The 22,236-nt window shown below is 42.9% G+C and overlaps 1 protein-coding gene across 1 annotated transcript in view; it reads left to right on the top strand.

The window, feature by feature from the left end:
• The window catches only part of LOC124555405 (GTP:AMP phosphotransferase AK3, mitochondrial), an 88,676-nt gene that overhangs the window by 34,597 nt on the left and 31,843 nt on the right, over positions 1-22,236 (top strand). Inside the window, exon 2 of the mRNA XM_047129302.1 lies at positions 9,804-9,923. Coding sequence (XP_046985258.1) covers positions 9,804-9,923 — 120 coding nt within the window. The remainder of the gene's footprint in view (positions 1-9,803; positions 9,924-22,236) is intronic.

The raw sequence follows: 22,236 nt of genomic DNA, 5'->3' as shown, positions 1-22,236 counted from the left end.
GATATTTTGGATCTATCTCAGTGTGGTACTTACAAGTTATGCTTATAAGGGCTGTTACAGGAGCATACCCCAAAATCTTCTGACTTGATTACAGGAGGTTATCAAGTTGAAGCATCAGGGGAAACTATCCAAGGGGTTGTTTTGCTCCACGACAATGCCCTACGCATTTTGTACAGGACACAGTCACACATATTGCTTGTTTGGGCTGCCAAATTTTGCCACAACCACTGAGTTCTCCCAGCACGGTACCCAATGACTTCTTCCTCTTTCCTTGGATGAGTGGGGGTAAGTGAAGTGAAATGGGAAAAAGACAAGGATTTCTGGTCAGATGAGTATTGGGTAATATCAACAGCAGCGGAAAATGGTATAATGGGGGTAAGATTCATTATGAGTAAGAAGGTAGGGCAGAGAGTGCATTACTGTGGACAGTACGGTGATAGCGTTGTTCTCACCTGACAGCAAATCAGCACTGACAACAAAAGTTCAGACATACATGCCAACATCTTAAGCAGAAGATGAAGACGCGAGGAAAGTATATGAGGGCACTGAACAGCTAATTCAGTAAGTAAAGGGAGATGAAAATCTAGTAGTAATGGATGATTGAAATGTGGTTTTAGGGGAAGGAGTAGAAGAAAGGGTTACAGGAGAATATGGGCTAGGGAGTAGGAATGAGAGAAGACAAATGCTAATTGAGCTCTGCAACAAATTTCAGGTACTAACAGTAAATATTCTGTTCAAGAATCACAGGCAGATGAGGTATACTTGGAAAAGTCCGGTAGGTATGGGAAGATTCTAGTTAGATTACATCACAGTCAGCCAAAGATTTCAAAATCAGATATTGGATTGTAAGTCATACCCGTGAACAGATATAGACCCAGATCCCAATTAAGTAATGATGAAGAATAGGCTGAAGTTTAAGAGACTATTCAGGAAGAATCTATGCTCAAAGAAGTGGAATATGAAAACATCAAGGAATGAGAGATATGCTTGAAGTTCTTTGAGGTTATAGATACAATGATAATGAATAGCTCAATAGACAGTTCAATTGAAGAGGATTCAACATCTCTAAAAAGGCCAGTCACAGAAGTTGGAAAGAAAAACACAGGTACAATGAAGGTAACTGCAAAGAAACCATGGGTAACAGGAGAAATATTTCAATTGATTGACTAAAGAAAGAAGTACAAAAATGTTCAGGGCAATTCAGGAATACAGAAATACAGTTCACTTAGGAATGAAATAAATCGGAAGAGTGAGTGTGTGTGTGTGTGTGTGTGTGTGTGTGTGTGTGTGTGTGTGTGTGTGTGTGTGTGTGTGTGTGTGTGTGTGTATATATATATATATATATGTATATATATATATATATATATATATATGTGTGTGTGTGTGAATTCCTAAGGGACCAAACTGCCAAGGTCATTGGTCAACAAACAAGTATTCTACTGGAAAGACAATCAACACTGTGTGGGCTTTTATATGTGAGAAAATATATAATTTTCTTTTATTCATCAGGGAAGTTGTGATTCTTCAATTTCTCCAGGTGTATTTTATGATGAAATGAACCTTGGATGAACTGCCTGGTATGAGTGGGCATAGGACACACCCTGTCGGAGATGGTGTGAGCTCTGTGTACAAGAGTTTTGAGCACGCCATTCTTTTGTGCCGGGTGGTGGCAGCTATCTGCATGTAGGTACAAATTGGTGTGCATCTTCTTCCTATACACGCTGTGGCCCAAAGTGCCGTCAGCTCATCTTCTAATCAAAACATCTAGGAAAGGAAGCATCCCATCCATTTCGATCTCCATGGTGAACTTAATATTCTTGTGTCTGGAGTTGAGATGAGTGAGGAAGTCTGCCAGTTTATCTCTTCCATGTGACCAAATAACGAATGTATCATCCACATATCTAAAGAAACAGGTGGGTTTTAGATGTGCTGTTTCATGAGCTTTCTCCTCGAAATGTTCCATGTACATATTTGCGACAACGGGTGAGAGTGGACTCTCTATGGCTACTCCTTCTGTCTGCTCGTAGTATTCACCATCAAATAAGAAGTAATTTGATGTCAGAACATGTCTGAAAAGGTTGGTGGTCTCTTCGTCAAATTTCTGGCTGATGACTGCAACAGCCCAGTAAGTCAGCAGGCGCTGAGCATTGCCTGTCGGAACTCCACAGCATGGATTATGACCAAACCAAAGTCGTGGCGCAGACTTCCAAATACTGGTACTGTGTCATCAAAGAAGCCATAGAGATCAGAGTACAGGAGCCACAACTAAATCGTGACAGCGGTTACATCCTTAGCAAGGCATGGGAACCCGCAATCACCCGGATTAAGAAGAAAAAGGATATTTCCCAGAGTGTACCAACTTCGGGGGAGGAGGGAAGAATAACGAGAGTGGTGTCGGCAGACCCTCCTGAACGAGAAGACCTAGGACGCAGCACCCAGACAGCGGGAGAATTGATGCTACACCTGGACCGCGCGTGGGGCGCGGACTGCACCGACTCATAGGAAGCGCCTGAGGGAGGATTTGAAGGGGATTGTCCTATATATACATTGTGCCGGCCCACTGCTGGTCAGTACATCAGCGCACCTGATGATGGCAACGTGGTTGATTGCCGAAATATTGTGTCCTATGCACACTCGTACCAGGCTGTTCAACAGAGATTTATTGCATCAGAAAACTGAAGAATCACGTGACATACCTCTACAGGGAGGAGATGTATCACAGCATGAAAAGGATCGACAAGCTGCGTCATCGGAGAAGTCGTCCACTTTGTTTTTTTTAATATGAAGTACCAAGAAGAATGTGTGGTACTGACTTTTGCTAGGGTCAAGCATCACATCGACTGAGCGGCAGCCAGAAGAATCAAGAAATGTGCCAGTCTAGCTTTGATATGAGAGAGAGTTCACTTCACACGGTGGTGCTTGGACACTACCAACAAAGAACTCCTACAGTTACATCTACAACTGGCCAACCAGTCCAACCCCAGGATGTGGGATTGGGTTGATGGTGTCACTTGGGCCACAGCGGACTCAACCAGAGGAAGTCAGCTTGACGGCAGGCATCCAAGTTTGAACATATATCGGAGAAACAACCTTCTGATGGCAGCAGAAAGACCATCATCAATCTCACTAACAAGGAACTTGATGATGACGCTATTTCAGCTCTTAAGAAATGACTGATTTTCACTCTGACTCCTAAAGATGTACCCATTGCTGACATCATTAGCACAGTGGAACAAACAGGCGCTTGAATTCCACCTGAAGCTGCAGAAGAAGTTCATCGCGAAACCTGCAGAGCTCTAATCAAAACAAAGCTGATGAAACCGAACGTCTCCTACAGGGAGAGGGCCACCATACGGGAGCTAAGAGAAGATTCAGGCATAGTAATATTACCTGCAACAGTGATCCTATCCCGACAGGATTATGCTGAGAAGATGTGAGGCCTACTTGGTGACAACGCATACCGAAAGGTTGACACCAATCCTACAAAGAGGGTTGAGAGGAGGACTCTGGCGCTTCTCAAGGATTCCGGCTTCCCTGACAAGATTACCAAGAAGCTACGCCCAAGGGCAGCTGTTCCTCCTAGACTTTACCGACTGCCAAAGGTGCACAAGGAATCGATTCCATTACGTCCCATTGTCAGCAATGTTGGTGCCCCAACATACCTTCTCGCCAAGCACCTCAAACAACTGCTTAGCCCTTACGTTGGGAGATGTACACACCATATCCGTAACTCCGTGGATTTCCTGGGATGCATCAACAACCTTGTGCTTAAGGAATCTGACATACTGGTGAGCTTCGACGTGGTATCTCTATTCACTAAAGTTCCATTACAAGAATCCTTGGAACTCATCAGCCAGAAATTTGACGAAGAGACCACCAATGTTTTCAGACATATTCTGAAATTAACTTACTTCATATTTGACAGTGAATACTATGAGCAGACAGAAGGAGTAGCCATGGGGAGACCACTCTCACCTGTTGTCACAAATATGTACATGGAACATTTCGAGGAGGAACCTCTTGAATCAGCACATCTAAAACCCACCTGTTTCTTTAAATATGTTATCTGGTCACATGGAAGAGATAAGCTGGCAGACTTCCTCACTCATCTCAGCTCCAGACACGAGAATATTAAGTTCACCATGGAGATCGAAACGGATGGGATGCTCCCTTTCCTAGATGTTTTGATTAGAAGATGAGCTGACTTTGGGCCACAGCATGTATAGGAAGAAGACGCACACTGATTTGTACCCACATGTAGATAGCTGCCACCACCCGGCACAAAAGAATGGCGTGCTCAAAACTCTTGTACACAGAGCTCACACCATCTCCGACAGGGACAGCCTCCAACATGAATTGGACCATCTGAAGACCGTGTTTCCGAGGAACGGTTACAAGGAAGGGCAAATTCAGAAGGCTCTACACCCCACACCTGCAGCACCAGCGGAAACTGAGGATGAACCTCAGGAGGAGGCGGCCTTGGCTATTATTCTGTTTTGTGGGGCCTTATCTGGAAAAATTGGACGCATTTTACGTAAACACCAAGTGAAAAACCATCTTCCATCCTCCAAGCAAAACCAAGAGCCTTCTTGGTAGTGTCAAGGACAACCTTGGTCTATGTAAATCAGGGGTTTATCAGATACCTTGCCAATGTGGTAGTGTATACAATAGGGCAGACCATTTGTACCATTGAGGACTGATACCGAGAACATCAACGGCTCAGTAGACTGCAACAGCCCAGTAAGTAGGCAATCGCTGAGCATTGCCTGTCGGAACTCCACAGCATGGATTATGACCAAACCAAAGTCCTGACACAGACTTCCAAATACTGGTACTGTGTCATCAAAGAAGCCATAGAGATCAGAGTAAAGGAGCCACAACTAAATCGTGACAGCGGTTACATCCTTAGCAAGGCATGGGGACCCACGATCACCCAGATTAAGAAGAAAAAGGATATTTCCCAGAGTGTACCGACTTCGGGGGAGGAGGGAAGAATAACGAGAGCAGTACAGGCAGACCCTCCTGAACAAGAAGACCTAGGATGCAGCACCCAGATGGCGGGAGAACGGATGCTGCACCTGGACCGCGTGCTGGGCGTGGACCGCACTGAGTCATAGGAAGTGCCTGAGGGAGAATCGGGAGGGGGATTGTCCTATATATACATGGCACCGGCCCACCACCCATTAGTACATCAGTGCACCTGATGATGGCAACGTGGTCGATTGCTGAAATATTGTGTCCTATGCACACTCATACCAGGCTGTTCACCCGAGATTTATTTCATCATCAGGGAAGTTGCTTGGACTTGACAGTTTTTGTAAATGGTTTCTTAATATGCAATTTGCTTTTCTTTTTGCCATGGTTGACTATTACCATATATGTTTTCCTCTTGTGATTTGTAATGCATGACGTTCTCATTCATCATAAGTGAGATACTGTGTTGGTCTGTGGTACAAGTTACATAATATTTCATCTCGCTGCATTCTGTACTGAGTCTGAACCATTAATTTCTGTCATAACGTGTGAACTTATTGACTTCTCAGTAAATTTTAGCTATTATGTGTTGTGGCATAGTAGGTAGACAACTGGATCTTCATTCAGGTGCAGTGAGATTAAGATCCCCATGCAACCATCCAGATTTAGCTTTTTTGATGCTTCTGTGAATCGTTAAACACCAAAGCAGTTCTTTCAAAAAGGGCACAACTGATTTTTATGCCATGAATGTCAGTTATGAACGTGTGCTCCATCTTCAATGATTTTGTTGTTGGGGGACATTAAATTGTGATGTTTTGTCCTTCTTATATAATGTGCCCTTTTTGAGTAACAAGCTAGGTTAATCCATTGAGTGATCTGTAGTTTCAAAAATCCTGTCTCAATGTCAGCCCTAATTACATTGTCAGAGGGTCTGTTTCTTTTAGTATTTCTGAATTTGTGTCCTGTTTTTATATATGTGGCAGCTCTTTCTTTGTCCTTATTTACTTTACTTGAAGAAGGTAGGAAGAAAGATTGGGTTCATCTTTAATTGAAGAAGATACCAAGAGCCAGTACATGTCCTATGAATATGAAAGTCCTGTCTCTAGTCATTCAAGGTATTCTGTATTTTCTGAACATGAGTGTGTATAGACATTAGTCTTAAGACATGGTCAAATAAAGGCAATTGGATGGGGCTAGAAATTAAAAATGGAGTTTATTTACATCACCTACTATTTGCTGATGATCAAGCAGTTATAGCACAAGACAGGGATGATGAAAATTATATGTAATCAGTTAGCAATGGAATACAGAAACTGGGGACTGAAGATTAATTATCAGAAAACAGAATACATGACTAATGATCCATATGACTTATACATAGAGGGGAAGAGACTTAAGAAGATCAATACTTTCTGTTATTTGGGATCCATTTAAAGATGGAGGTAAAAGGTGTTCTCTTTTTTTTCCCCCATGAGTGTAGATGTTAAATGAAGTTGTTGACATGGAGAAGCCTTTTAGCAGACCCTTGCTTGTTCTAAATTTCTGTGAAAGTGTATTAGCAATTTTCAATTGACGTATATTATGTTTATTTATTTCTTGTCTTACATTAATTAAAGTGCCCTTTATGTTTACCGCATATAATTCTCTCCAAAGTAGTTTTTTCGGAAGAGTTTCATGTGCTTTTTTTTATGTCTATGAAAATTAATTTTGGAGTAACTCATCATTAAGAGAAAAACTATTTGTTGCACAAAAGTGTACCATCAGAATAATATCTGGAGCCCACCTAAGATCACCTTGCAGACATTTAAGGAACTTGGAATATTCACTTAAGAAAACTTATTTTAAACTGACATGTTCCATATCATTACAAAATGTTGTATTTATGATCTAGGGAACAAGTATTAATGTAATAATGTAATGCAGTCCTAGGTTTTTTGATTTTTCCCTATGATTCTCTAAGATCTGTCATAATGTAAAAATATGGTCTATTCATGATCTACCAGCAGTGAAGCTACATTGTTATCCCTCATTTATAAAATTTATTTCAAGCTTGTTTTTAATTATTTTCCCAAAAATTCTCATTAATGTGTTTATAACACAAATTCCTTGGTATTTCGAGCAGCTTGTACAATCTGCTGTCTCAGATATGGCATTGATATATTCTAGCATCATTTCATCGGGTATCGAATCTCCATGTAAAATTTTGTTGAATAACTGTGTTACAAGTTTCCAAATTTTGTCATCACCATATTTTAAGAACTCCAAACGGTTCCTACCTGGTTCAAATGATATATCATACTTCCCTGTTCTTAACCTTACTCACCTCACTTTCTAAAATTTGGATCTCCTTCCCTTCCTGTTCCTTTCCTTCTATTGTTTCTTCTTCCAGATATTCCTCCCTATCCTCATTTAATAATTTCCAGTAATAATGCATATTATGCCGGTTTACGTTACCACTGTTGGTGAATGACACGTCGTCGCTAAATAGAACGCGTGCAAAAAATCTGTCATCGTCCCGTAATTTCTCTTGGGCCCAGTGGCAGAACTGTACATGACATTCAAAGTCATCACCATGCAATTCCTGGTGCATAGAAATATGGTACGGGTGCAATCGATGTTGATGGAGCATTCTCAGCACCAACGTTTTTCAGATTCCCGATTCTCGTGCAATTTGTCTGCTACTGATGTGCGGATTAGCCGTGACAGCAGCTTAAACACTTACTTGGGCATCATCATTTGTTGCAGGTCGTGGTTGACATTTCACATGTGGCTGAACACTTCCTGTTTCTTTAAATAACGTAACTATCCGGCGAACGGTCCGGACACTTGGATGATGTCGTCCAGGATACCAAGCAGCATACGTAGCACACACCTGTTAGGCATTTTGATCACAATAGCCATACATCAACACGATATCGACCTTTTCTGCAATTGATAAACAGTCCATTGTAACACAAGTAATGTATCACGAAGCAAATACCATCCGCACTGGCGGAATGTTACGTGATACCACGTACTTACAGCACCATCTATCACAAAGCGAAAAAAGTGGTCCAGCTAAAACATTCATATTTATTTACGTACTACACGAATATGTAATAAAAAATGGGGGTTCCCATTTAAAAAAACGCAGTTGATATCCGTTTGACCTATGGCAGCACCATCTAGCGGGCCAACCACAGCGCCATCTGGTTTCCCCCTTCAAGCTAGACAAGTTTCGTTCTTTGTAGTTTTTTCGTTTGACGCTTATTTCATGAGATATTTGGCCCGGTCACGATCAATGGACCACCCTGTATATAACTTTAATCTATCCCTTTCCCTTTTTAAATTTTCTAACCTACGTGTCTGATTAAGGGATCTGACATTCCATGCTCTGATCTGTAGAATGCTAGTTTTGTTTCTCTTGATAACAAAATCCTCCTGAGTAGTCCCCACCTAGAGATGTGAATGGGCGATTATTTTACCTGTGTAATATTTTACCCAAGATGATGCCATCTCATTTAACCTTATAGTAGAGCTGCATGCCCTAGGGAAAGATTATGGCTGTAGTTTCGCATTGCTTTCAGCCGTTCACAGTATCAGCACAGCAAGGCCATTTTGGTTGATGTTACAAGGCCAGATCACTCAATCACCCAGACTGTTGCCTCTGCAACTACTGAAAATGCGGCTGCCCCTCCTCAGGAATCACACATTTGTTTGGCCTCTGTACAGATACCCTTCATTGTGGTTGCACCTACAGTACACCTATCTGTATTGCTGAGGCACGCAAGCCTCCCCATCAATGGAAAGGTTCATGATTTGTGGAATATCACTATAAAAATACATCCGTGTGAAGACAAGGAAATGGAGCAGATTGAGAAAAATTTTGATGAAGGGAATAAAAGTTGCTATGGAAAGAGGAGACAAGTGACAAAATAAAAACTTGTGGTTCTTAGATAGTGACAAGTGACCTTTGATCCTGTAAAGGAAGCTGTCTCGTACATAGATGTTTGGATAGAATCAAACCAAACAGAGGATGTTCATAAGGTGATCCATGAGATATACAGCATTAATAGAAAATACCATGTGCATAATCATTAGAGATAAAAACTCCTGGCTGATTAAAATTATATGCCATATTGGGACTTCATTCTGGGACTGTTGCGTTTCTCAAGCACGGGCACTACTGACTAAACTATCCAAGCATGACTCACGATATACCATCAGAGCTCTACTTCTAGCAGTACCTTTTCTCCTACCCTCCAAACTTCACAGAAGTTCTCTTGGATACATTGCACGACTAACACTTCTAGAAGAAACGTTTTGTAGAGAAAATGGTTGAGCCATAGTCTAGGTTCAAGTGTCATTCTGGCATACAATTTTAATCTAACAGAAGCTTTCAAACCAGTGCACACTTCACCACGAAATGAAAATTCCTTCTGAGAGCAAAGTATATTCTAACATGCTGAATTGATAGAATCACTTCAAATTAATCTCATGCAATATTCAGTTGAGTGGGGTAATTATCAGTGCTCTAAAAAAAGAAAAGAAAAAAAAATAGCCACTCTCTCCAGAAGTGATCAAAATAAATCATAATTTAATATTTTTACACATGTATTATTAAACTGTCTTTTATTTACATCACCATATGTTAACAGTCTATAAATGTGAAGGATATTTTTTAGATGCGTAAGTCAAGTCATATGATGTTGGGGAGAAAAGATTTTATGATTTCATTTTTTGAAGAATATCACACATTGTTAGTTCCACTGTCAAAAATTGTTCTTTATCATATTGCTTGTGGTTTTTTCATGTAAGAAGGTTTTCACTGAAAATTATTTTTGTTCTAGCACTTGGTGTACGAGTTCAGGGGTTCATCAATGAAGGTCGTCTTGTACCGGATGATGTCATGATGAATCTAGTAAATGAAGAGCTAAAGAAACTTCCAAATGACAACTGGCTTTTAGATGGTCAGTATTGCATGTATGAATGTTATTTATGTTAATGGAGCATTGGTTCTCAATAAAACTTATACGTGAATGATTATCAGCTGTTGTAATTGTAGCTATCTTTCACTAATAAGGTAAATTTATAACTGACTGAGTAAGGGGGTTTCTCTGAAACTATTAGGAATATTTGGATTCTCTGCTCTAATATTTATAACAAAACTTTCAAGTTAGTCTTTGTTGCAAATATGAGGTAATGTGTTTCCACTCTTTAGTGGAATATATAGTGTGATTAGTGTGATGAACATTTGTGATTAGTGAGAACTATGTGATAGTGTTGGACTGGGTATTTTTGTTGCATATTTCAACAATGTGTAACTATTAGAAGTAATGGAATGGCCTCCATTGTCAAATTTGATACACTATTCACTCACCATAGGGCAAATAATGGCACAAAATCAATAACTTAAATTCAAATCATTCAAATTTTATTTGGAAATGTAAGTATTAGCCTGGAGTGTTTTGGTTTTAATAAAATAACAAAAAAACAGGGCATATGAATATATAGATAGTAAATTGCCCTCAGGGTGAGTGGAGGCAATGGGGACCTATAACTTGAAATAAAATGTATGCCAAACACATATGATTCAAACTTTTGTAGAAGCCATTTACAAGAATATCTACCTGACCTCAGTACTGGCACTCCCAGCTTTTTGTTCATTTATTGAAAGCATGGATTTGTGGGGTGCCTTTTTTGATGGTTAAAAAATCATGTTAATGCTTTCCAGTTATGAGAACATATTATTTACTGCTTACATTTTCTTTCCATGTCATTAAAAGCAGTGTCACAAAAATTGAAGCGGTGTCCAAACACTCACCATGTTTTTGTTTTTAGTGATTGGCACCATGCCTTATTGTCTGGGAAAAAAAGGACACCATCACAGATTCTTTGGCTCCATCATTGTTCATATAGCTACAGATTTTGGCGCAGGATATAGACCTCCAGGTGAATGCAAGTTCTGTCTCCTCTCAATTAAATGGATTAACACATTTGAAATTAGATTTACCCCCTGCACTCTATGCATCACAAGCAAGTCTGCACATGTAGCTGGAAGGCACTACCAATGTCACAGTAAATTTCTGCAAAGCTTTCATCTAACCATGTCACTCTGCAAGTGACATTACTGGCACCACTGCTAAAAATGTATCAAATGTTGATGATTTTAACAGTTTCAACTCATTGAGCACCTAATCAGTTAATATGTGGTTCACCAAGGCATTTTCAAGGGTGTGGATGATGACTTATTTAAAAGTTTTTGAACTTGTTTCACCCTAAATAGTGTGTGTCACTAAAATGCAAGTGGACATTGTCATGAAACTACAGGAAATTCGCAGATCTCGATGAATGCAGCCAGTCCCCCATGTTTTGTGTGTGGGGCATCAAAGCAGGATTAGACATGTTTGACCGGCAAAGTTTTTTTCTCTCCATTTTGTCTGGATTTCTTTGTTAGTCCTATTCAAGAAACCCAATGGCTCTTTATATGTATGTGACAGTTTTGAAGCAGTGAAAGACCTTCTGTTCTTGTTATGTAACTGAGTCCATGACCAGATGATCTATTTTGTAGTATGAAAGTAGGTAAATTTTATTTGGAATTTGGTTTATCAGGAACCTATTCTCAGTTTCCCATTCCCAGTTGTCACTGGGTGAGAAATCACAGTAATTTCTAGTCTTTAGGTTGCCATTTGGGGTGACTATTGTCCTAGCTATTTTTCAAAATTCCTGGAACAGATAATTGGTCACTGACATTCACATGCATGTTGTTGCAGAAGAAGCTCAGTAGCTCTGTGGTGTAGTGGTTATGATACTGAACTGTTGCATAGAGGGCTGTGAGTTCAAAACTCACCTGAACTGTACAATTTTAATTTCTATATTCGGTTTGAGTACATTCTAGAAGTATCCACAAATGTCAAGAATCATTGTACTGGAATGTTCTGTAGCTGTATATATACTGTATGTGTTCTCGCCAGAGGCAGCTCACTACACACTCTTGTATGTGCAAGTACAGAATAAACCTTTGTTAAGTGAAGTTAGTGTTCATCATTCATCTACTTACACCTTCTTCTATGTGACATTATTCTGGTGGAGGCACTGGGTATTGGACCTTGTGATAGCACACATTATCGATGACACAGGGGCTCCAATCAGCCATGACAGAGCCACCGTTTACGTGGCGAGAAACCCAAGTTTGAGCCATATTCAACAGATCGCAATCCATCGGAGACAGAAGAAGAAGAGGACATTACGATGACAGCAACTGTGTGCCACCACATGAGACATCTTTCTGGGTTCTCTGGTGACGATGGCCAAGATCCAAACAAGTGGCTGAAGGTATATGAGCGTATAGCCAAATTTAACAAATGGGATGACATCATGTGTTTGGCTAACATATTTTTCTACTTGGAGGGCACTGCAAAGCAATGGTATGAGAACAACAAGGAGAAGTTCACAAGCTGGGAAGTATTCCAGGCAGAACTGTGCAAGTATTTTGGTGACACACAACGACAGAAGTGCAGGGCTGAAGACAAATTAAAGTGCACGGGCACAGCGTCCATGAGAAACTACAGCATGCTACATTGAAGATGTCTTGGAGCTGTGTAAAATAGTGGATCCTAGAATGAAAGAGGAAGATAAGATTGCATATCTCATAAAGGGTCTTGCTGAGGACATGTATCAAGCCCTACTCCTGAAGGAGTTTTCGACAGCAGACGACTTCATAAAATGGTGCCAGTATATCGAGACAATGCATCAAGAAAGAATTACATGCAAGAAGTTTGAATGGCTCACAGACATCATATCGTTGTTTGTGATGGAGGAAGCAACTGATTTCACAAGTGTTCTTCGTCAGATAGTGTGGGAGGAAGTTCAGAAGGCACTTGGATTGCACGGCGAGGAAAAAACCAAGACACTTCAAGAGGTCATAAGGGAGGAAGTGGAACAGACATTGAACCCAATCTCTCATCCTTCATTTCCCTTTAAGATGGTGAAAAAGTTGAGACCCAGGTGTAGTTACGTTCCTACAATGCCGCATGAGGAACCTGTTTGGGCACCAAGGAAGACTGTCGTTTGGAGGACCCAGAATAACCAACCAGTATGTTTCCACTGTGGTGCACTATTGTCGAGAAAGGTGGCAGATACTTGAAGACACCCATGCCAGAAGACAGCAAACTGATCTTATCCGATGCCAGCTCCAGGACAACAAAGATGAATAAGATGATGTGGGTGCAGGATGACGTAGGTCACCACCACGGCAAGCTAGGCGCTGGAAAGGATGCTCCCCAACATGCCAATCAAGGTCTCCATTGCTGTTTAGTAGCTCCAGCCAATCACCCAGCCGCCGCAACCTGGAAAACTAAAGGGTGCGACCTTCCTTGGAGGTGAGGCCACCGAAGAGGAAAATCCTCCACCATCGATCACTACTAAAATGATAGGAAACTATGTCAACATCCTCATGGGTGGCTGACCAGCCCAAGCTCTTGTGGACTCTGGAGCATTATATTCAGTCATTTCGGAGAAGTACCGTCACCAGTTGTAGAAAACCATATTTGTCAACAATAAAACATCTCTGCTGAAGGTGGCTAATGGGACATATGTAAAACCTACAGGAAGATGTACCATTCAAGTGGGTATAAGTGGCCATACACAGCCCTTAGAATTCATCGTCTTACAAGAGTGTAGTCATGACATCATTCTTGGATGGGACTTTTTGAAAGCTTCTCAGGCAATTATAGATTGTGGTCGCTCGAAGATTATACTAGATGATATGAGATACTGTGGACAGGAAGAAGCACATCTGAGTGTGTGGAGACTACGTGTGCTGGATGAAGTGATCATTCCTGCAGTCAGTGCTAGAAAGGTAACTGTCACATGTCATGCCATGCATCAACCCATGGATCTTGTAGTGGAATGTAAAAGAAGAATATCAGTGAAGAATAACTTGCTCATCCCAGCCTCTGTCATCTCGTTTAAGAACAGATTCAGTGAATTGTGGATAGTTAACTGTTGGCGAGAACCACAGATCCTTCCAAGACACATGTGCGTAGCAAATGCTGAGCCATTAATTGAAGGACAGCTGAGCTTCATAGAAACCTCCCATGCTGAGTCTGTGGGTGAAATTGGTGCTACCACTACAAAACAAGATCTTCTAGCTTGACTATCACCAGATCTCAGTAAGGAACAACAGAAGAAGCTACCTGCCATTTTTCAAGAGTTCTCTGAATGCTTCAATCCACAGGTGAAGAGCAAATTAGACAAATCGATGGTGAAGCACCGGATTAGCACAGTAGATTATCAACCAATAAGTCAGAGAGCATACCATGTGTCAACAATGGAACGTCAAATAATTAGCGATGAGGTAGAGAAAATGATGGAGAATGACATGATTCACCCTTCATAGAGCCCATGCTCATCACCAGTGGTCCTCATCAAGAAGAAAGATGGCAGTTAGCACTTTTGTGTTGATTACAGGAAGCTTAATAAGATAACTAAAAAGGACGTTTACCCTCTTCCATGAATTGATGATACGCTGGATTGTCTGAAGGGGGCTAAGTTTTTCTCAACCATGGACATGTACTCGGGATACTGGCAAATCGAAGTAAAGGAGGCTGATTGTGAGAAAACTGCATTGATCAATCCTGAGGGCCTGTATGAGTTTAAGGTAATGCCGTTTGGTTTGTGTTATGCACCAGCAACTTTCAAGCGGATGATGGATAATCTTCTAAGGCACCTGAAGTGGAGAATGTGTCTTTGTTATTTAGATGACATTATAGTGTTCTCAGAGACATTTGATGAACATATAAAAAGACTGAGGGCCGATCTTAAGTGTCTCCAACAAGCTGGACTGAAACTTAATCCAAGAAAGTGTCTCTTTGGAGCAAAAGAAATTAAAATACTTGGACACCTTGTGTCAAATGAAGGTGTGCAACCAGACTCAGAAAAGATGAATTTCCTATTCGTAAAAGTATTAGAGGTGTGAGAAGCTTCCGCAGATTATGTTCTTATTACCATTGTTTTATCAAAGACTTTTGTATCAAAGCTCAGGACTCAGGACATTTCATTGAGAAGCTGAAGAAACTGAAACTTGCACCAAACGACATCCTGGTCAGCCTTGATGTTGTTTCGTTATTTAGGAAAGTGCCACTCAGTGACGCTCTGGAGCACATCGGTTCCATTTTCCTGCTAGACATCAGAAAGCTCTTCCATGCATGTCTCACCACGAGCTATTTCACGTGGAATGGCGATTTCTACGAACAGCTGGAAGGCGTTGCCATGGGTAGTCCTTTCAGTCCAGTGGTGGCCAACTTCTTCATGGAACAATTCGAAGCACAGGCACTGGACTCAGCGACTTGCAAACCTAAGGTGTGGTACAGGTACGTCGATGATACTTTCGTGGTGTGGAGCCATGGTGAAGAACAGCTCGGTGACTTCCTAAGACACTTGAACAGCCTCCATGCGAACATAACATATACCATGGAAGTAGAAAAGGGCAAGAAACTGCCATTTCTAGATGTTCTGGTCACAAGGGACGGCGAAAATCTGGGACACAGCGTGTATCGAAAACCGACTCACACAGACCGATACCTGCACAAACTGTCAAACCACCACCCGAGCCAGAAAAGAGGCATGATTAGTACGCTCGTAATGAGAGCAGGACGATTATGTGGGTCGCAACACCTCAAACGAGAAATGCAACACCTGGAAACTGTCCTGAGGAGCAATGGGTACTCCACAAATTATATTAGAAGTGTAACAGAGCCAAACACTTGGCGAAGTAAGGAACCAGAAAAAGAATTGTCGGGTACGGCCTTTCTGCCATACATTCCCAGAGTGACGGACAGAATCGGCCGTATATTGCACAAACATGGCGTAAAGACGATTTTCAAACCGACAAGGAAGATCAAAGAGTGTCTTAGATCGGCGAAGGAGAAAAGAGACCCACTTGCAATGTCGGGAATATACCGCATACCATGCACATGCGGAAAAGTTTATGTCGGAATGACTGGACGATCCATTAACACCAGGAACATAGAGCATAAGCGACATTGCAGGTTGGGGCAGGTGGAGAAATCGGCCGTGGCAGAACACGCACTGAATGAGACCGACCACGTAATAAAATTCGCCGACACGGAAGTTCTGGCTGTAGAGAAGCACTATCACACGCGCTTGTTCAGAGAAGCTGTAGAAATACAAAAACACGTGAACAGTTTCAACAAGAAAGAGGAAAGCCTTAAGGTAAACGGATCCTGGCTTCCCGTACTGCAGCGAACAACCGTCGAAGGTAGCAAGAGGAGAACCGCACCGGAAATGACCGCGGAGAAGCCCTCGGACGTTGGCGCGCCAGGTACATATAGTCTGCGCCCGCGAGCTTGGCTCCAGTTCACCACCGGCAATGGAGGGTGAAGCTTTGACAATGCCAGCCACTCGTGCTGGCGAAACGTCAGAAAAATCATTAGATGAACGTCGGCCGAAGAACCCGAGACAGAAGCCAATAGGCAGTTTGTCATTTAGTACTAGTTTGAGTACTGGCATTGCTCGGCAATGTATTTGTTCCAAGCTTCTATTAGCCCATCATCTCCTTACCCATTCTCTACCAATCTCCTCCTTCCCACTTTCTATTGATCTCCTCCTCTCCCTCTCTTTGGCCATCTTCACATCCCCCTCTCACTGTCCCTCTCCTCCTCTCTCCTCTCTCCTCTCTCTGTCCATCTTCTCCTGATCCCTCTTTCTGTCTGTCTCCTCCTCTTCCTTTTCTGTCCATTTTCCCCTCACTCACTCTCTTCCATCTCCTCCTTCCCCCTCTCTGTCTGTCCATCTCCTCCTACTCATCCTTCCTAATCATCCCTTTTCTCTCTGAGTTTGCACTTGGCTACCATGGGGCCCCAGCCTTTGCAGCATCTTTTCCCTTCCATGCTGCATGTCTATTATCTTGCTGTTCTTTTTCCCCTCCCTTGGGGAACATGTCTGGGCTGCTTTTGGATATGTATTCTGCATTTTTGGTAGTCAATATCAGAATACTCTCCACTGTTTTTGTTCCCTTTTTCTTTCTTCGTTCACTTTCTCCTATCCTTCTTCCACTTTGGTGTTTGAGATTCCTCATCTTCTTCTTCCTTCTCGAGTGCTCCTGAAGGCTAGCCCATGCATCTGATGCATAACAGGTGGCTGGGTAATGTGTAATTCCCTACTCCGGTTCATCAAGTAGGGTTCGCATGTACCCTCTGGTACAGGCCAGGCCCAGGGAGGAGTGATGACCTGAGCTGCTATCTTTCCAAATTTCCAATTGGTCCCTCTGTCAAGTATTCAGGAGGTGTGACCTGAGGTGTAAACAGTCACCTAAGGTGGGTGCACCCCGTTCTGAAGGGGGCCCCCAGTTGGAAGGGGCATGCCATTGGAGACGCTGGCAATCATGGGGGGATTTTCTCACAATGAGCAAATCATTTTCACAGTCAGTGGTTCCGAAACATAAATGGAATGAGGTTAACGATTCAAAGATCCTCCCAGCTGCACCATGGTTCCTTATGGTTTCACGTACTGAAATTGGTCAGTACTTCACTATGGTAAACCCATTTAATATTTAAAAAGGTGTTGATGCAATTGCTGGCCCTGTGAAATCCTGCTCTCATTTATGCAATGGCACTTTGCTTTTTGACACTACTTATGATTCTCAAGCACAACAACTGCTTGCAGCTTCGCTCCACATGGCCCATTGAATGCTGAATTCTTCCCATGGTGTTATTTATACTAGGCTGCTTGATGGTCTGACCAAATGTACCTCTGTGATTAGGGTATCATTGCCGTCCATCAGGTGATAAAAAAGTAGATGCCCCCCTAGTGCCCACACACACACTCTCTTTCTCACTTTCGATAAAGTGGTTCTTCCATCAACAATCAAAGCAGGTTATGAAGTTATCAGTCAGACCGTATATTCCAAACACAATGAGTTGCTACCAGTGACATCATTACAACCACACCCAAGAGTCATGTTGAAACCCAGCCAAATGTCTATCGTGACATGACCATGCTGCCTCCTCCCACGATTGTCCAGTGTATCTCATTGAGAGGACTGTCCAGGAGATCCTGGTGAAGGAAAAAGTGGCTTATCTGGTCACTTGCAAGTTGTTGTCTAGCCAAAAACCCTGTGTTCTACCATCTGGCTTCTACAGTAGTGTTCTTGCTACATATCGCTCCACAAAGGACATGGCCATGCAGACATGTGACCTCAAATTTAGCACTGTGGTTGTGAAATCACCCAGCATCATGGTAGCATCCCTGTCTCCTCCTTCAGCTGTGCAACACACCACCAAACTTTTGTCTAACGGTGCAAAGTCACCAGCTCCGCAGCTGGCAGGCTGGAAAGGACAGAAGGAATACTCCCATGATGACTTCCTACATCCCTCCAGCCAGCTCACATTGGAGTCTTGCCAACTGGAAAGGCTCCAAGAAGTTAAACACAGGCAAACAGTCTTTTCCTTTGCCACCTTGAAGATCCCCTTCGATGGTGTCGTCACATGATAACCTCGCCCGGCCAACCTCTGTGTTGCCAGTGCACACCACCAACTGTTTTTCTGCCCTGGACTCTGTAGGCCAACAGAAGGAGAATGCCAATGCTTCTATAGACATCACAGAGCAGGATCCTCCTGCCTCTCTGCCCTGTAGCAGTGTGTTTTCAAAGGCTGACACCGGCAGCCACCCAGGTCACACCCCTTCATTTTTTCTTTGTCATGACTGTCCTCCAATGGAATGTTCGTGGTCTTAGATCCAACGAAGAGGATTTACGGTTGCCCTTCAAATCATAGCGTCCATTTGTTCTCTGCCTTCAGGAAACAAAATTGTGTCCTCACGACTGGTTTGAGCTCTCGCAATTTTTTCCTGGTCCATTTTGACCTTCCCCCCTGAGGATGGGCCGGCCGAAGTGGCCGTGCGGTTACAGGCGCTGCTGTCTGGAACCGCAAGACCGCTACGGTCGCAGGTTCGAATCCTGCCTCGGGCATGGATGTTTGTGATGTCCTTAGGTTAGTTAGGTTTAACTAGTTCTAAGTTCTAGGGGACTAATGACCTCAGCAGTTGAGTCCCATAGTGCTCAGAGCCAACCCTGAGGATGGAATTCCTCATACGGGATGATGATCATAGTCAAACCATCTTCCTGACTACCCAACTTCAATCTGTTGCAGTTCGCTTTTTCCATCCTCAGTTGGCCTTTCTCTTTGTACTCTTTACATCCCTCCATCGTTCGATGTCACCAGGGCAGACCACCTCCAGATTATTGGGCAGCTAGCTCACCCCTTCCTTGGTGACTTTAATGTGCACCATCCCCTTTGGGGTTCTCCCAGAACCTGTCCAGGAGGTGCCCTCTTAGCTGACCTCCTCAGTCAACTTAACCTCTTCTGCCTTAACACAGGAGCACCGACGTTCCTTTCAGACTCCAAGCACACCTATTTCCATTTGGACCTATCCTTCTGCACTGCCCAGCTTGCCAATCATCTTGAGTGATCTGTTCTCTCTGACACATACTTGAGTGACCATCTCCTGTATGCTATCTGTTTGCTGATTCCTATCCCAGCTACATACACATCCAAATGGCAACTTACTAAGGCCAACTGGAGGCTTTACTTCTTCCTAGTGACCTTCGATGAACATCATTTCCCCAGTTGTGATGAACAGATAGAATATCTTACAAATGTTATCCTTACTGCCACAGAACATTCCATTCCTTGCAGTTCCTCTTTACCATACTGTATCCTAGTCCCTTGGTGGACTGAGGTGTTCTGCAACACAATCCATGTGTGGAGACATGCTCTCCATGTTTTTAACCATCATCTTATAATGGAAAACTGCATTCATTGTAAACAGTTGTGTGCACAGTATCATCAAGTTCTTTAGGATAGGAAAAAGGCTAGCTGGATTTCATATGCTAGTCTTTTAACAGTTCTACTCTCTCTTCTGTCATGTGGGCCAACCTGTGATGGCTCTCTGGGACAAAGATCCATTCCCCAATTTCTAGCCTGGCAGTAGCAGACGATCTCATTGTGGACACTATTGCTATTTCCAACACCTTGGGCTGCTATTTTGCGGATATTTCGAGCTCCTCTCACTATCACCGTGCCTTCCTCCATCAAAAACAAGCAAAGGAGGCTCGGGCAATACCCTTCTATTCTTAGGATCATGAGTGCTACAATGCTGCCTTTACTATGAGGGAGTTAGATCACACTCTCACTTCATCCCAATTCTCTGTCGTAGGGCCAGATGATGTTCACATTCAGATGTTGCAACACCTTTCTCTAGCAGGCAAGCACTTTCTGCTTCATACATACAACTGCGTCTAGCAGAGGGCACATTTCCCAGATGTGAAGCCACTGTCATACCCATACCTAAGCCCAGTAAGCACAAGCACCTTCCTTCTAGCTACTGCCCATTTCTCTCAACAGCTGTGTTTTCAGGGTGAGGGAATGTATGATTCATGCCTGGCTGGTATAGCGGCTCAAGTCTTGCAATTTACTAACCACTGCACAATGAGGCTTTCAAGCAAGCTGTTTTGCAGCTGACTATCTTGCCACTTTGTCCATTGATTTCCTGAATGGCTTTCTGTGGAAATCACAGACTGTGTCTATGTTTTTGGATTTAGAGAAAGCCTGATGGAGAACTGGTATCCTCCATACTCTCTACATGTGGGGCTTCTGAGGCTGCATGCCTCGTTTCCTTCAGGAATTTTTAAAAGACCAAGATTTCAAGGTATGTGTGGATTCTGCCTTGTCAGACACCTTTATCCAGGAAAACAGTGTGCCTCAGGGTTTCATCCTGAGCTTTGTCCTCTTTGCTATCTCCATTAACCCTATAATGGCCTGTCTCCCACCAGGCATCTCTGGTTGCCTTTTCATTGATAATTTTGCCATCTATTGCAGTTTGATGTGTGTCATTGAGTGGCGTCTTCAGCAATGTCTTGATAATCTTTACTCATGGAGCATCGACAATGGCTTTCGTTTTTACACTGACAAAATTGTTTCTATGAGTTTCTGGTGGCTCAATTGATTTCTTTCACTGTCTTTACATCTTGGACCTGTTGCTGAAACTACAAAGTTCCTGGGTATCCTGGTCGATAGGAAACTTTATTGGTCCTTCTCTGGCAGCCTGCTGTATGTGGTCCTTCAACATCCTATGTGTCCTCAATGGTACTTCTTGGGGAGCAGATCGAACCACCCTCCTCTGTTTGTATTGGTCCCTTGTCCATTTGAAACTAGACTATAGGTGTTTGGTTTATGCATCTACACATCTGTCCCTCTTATACCGTCTCAATACTGTCCACCATTGTGGCATCCATTTGGTCACTGGCACCTTTTCCACTAGCCCGGTTGAGGGTCTGTCTACAGAAGCTGCCAAACTACCGCTGTCCTACAGCTGTGACTTTCTCCTCAACAGATATGCATGCCATTTTTCTGGCATACATGGCCACCCATCATATGCCTCCTTCTTTGATGACTCCTTTGATTGCCAGTACGGTGCATGTCTGTCTTCTCTGCTACCTCCTGGAGTTCACTTTCGACTCTTTCTCCGGCAGCTTAACTTCACACTACCTGCAACTTTCCCGGTGGGTGTAAAACCTTCACCACCTTGGCTTTGTGTGGTGGCCTGTGTTCATCTTGGCCTTCATTCACTTCCTAAAGGCACTACTTCAGCCTCACTCTATCACCTTTAGTTTCATGGCCTTCACACAGAACTTCACAATAGTACCTTTGTGTATACTAATGGGTCTCAGACTGACTGTGGTGTCTGGTGTGCCTTCATCATTGACACTGAAGTTTTTCCATATTGGCTTCCAGAACACTGCTCAGTATTTCCAGCAGAGCTCTTTGCCCTGTATCAGGCCACACAGTACATCTGGAGACATTGGCTTTTCAATTGTGTCTTCAGCTCTGAATCTCTCAGTGCCGTTCAAATCCTGTGTGTGCTGTACACCTTATATCCCTTAGTGCAACAGGCCCAGGAAATGTCTCATATGCTCACTGTTGATGGAGCCAGTGTGATGTTTATGTAGGTTCCTGGTTACGCCAGTCTGACAGGAAACAAGGCCACTGACACTGCTGCCAGGGTTACAGTCCTCATACCTCAGCCAACTAGTTTTTACATTCCCTGTGATGATCTCTGTGTTGCCATTTGTCAGCAGGTGGTGTCACTTTGGCATCACTACTGTTCCTCCCTTCAGGGGAACAAGCTCCAGGTTATTAAGCATCTCCCAGTGGCTCGGACAACCTCCTCTTGGCCCTCATGCCACGAGGAGATCATTTTAAC

This window comes from Schistocerca americana, chromosome X (genome assembly GCF_021461395.2).
Source record: "Schistocerca americana isolate TAMUIC-IGC-003095 chromosome X, iqSchAmer2.1, whole genome shotgun sequence".
NCBI classification, from domain to species: domain Eukaryota; kingdom Metazoa; phylum Arthropoda; class Insecta; order Orthoptera; family Acrididae; genus Schistocerca; species Schistocerca americana.
Note: the sequence above shows the minus strand (reverse complement) of the source record. Positions and strands in the feature narration are given on the sequence as shown.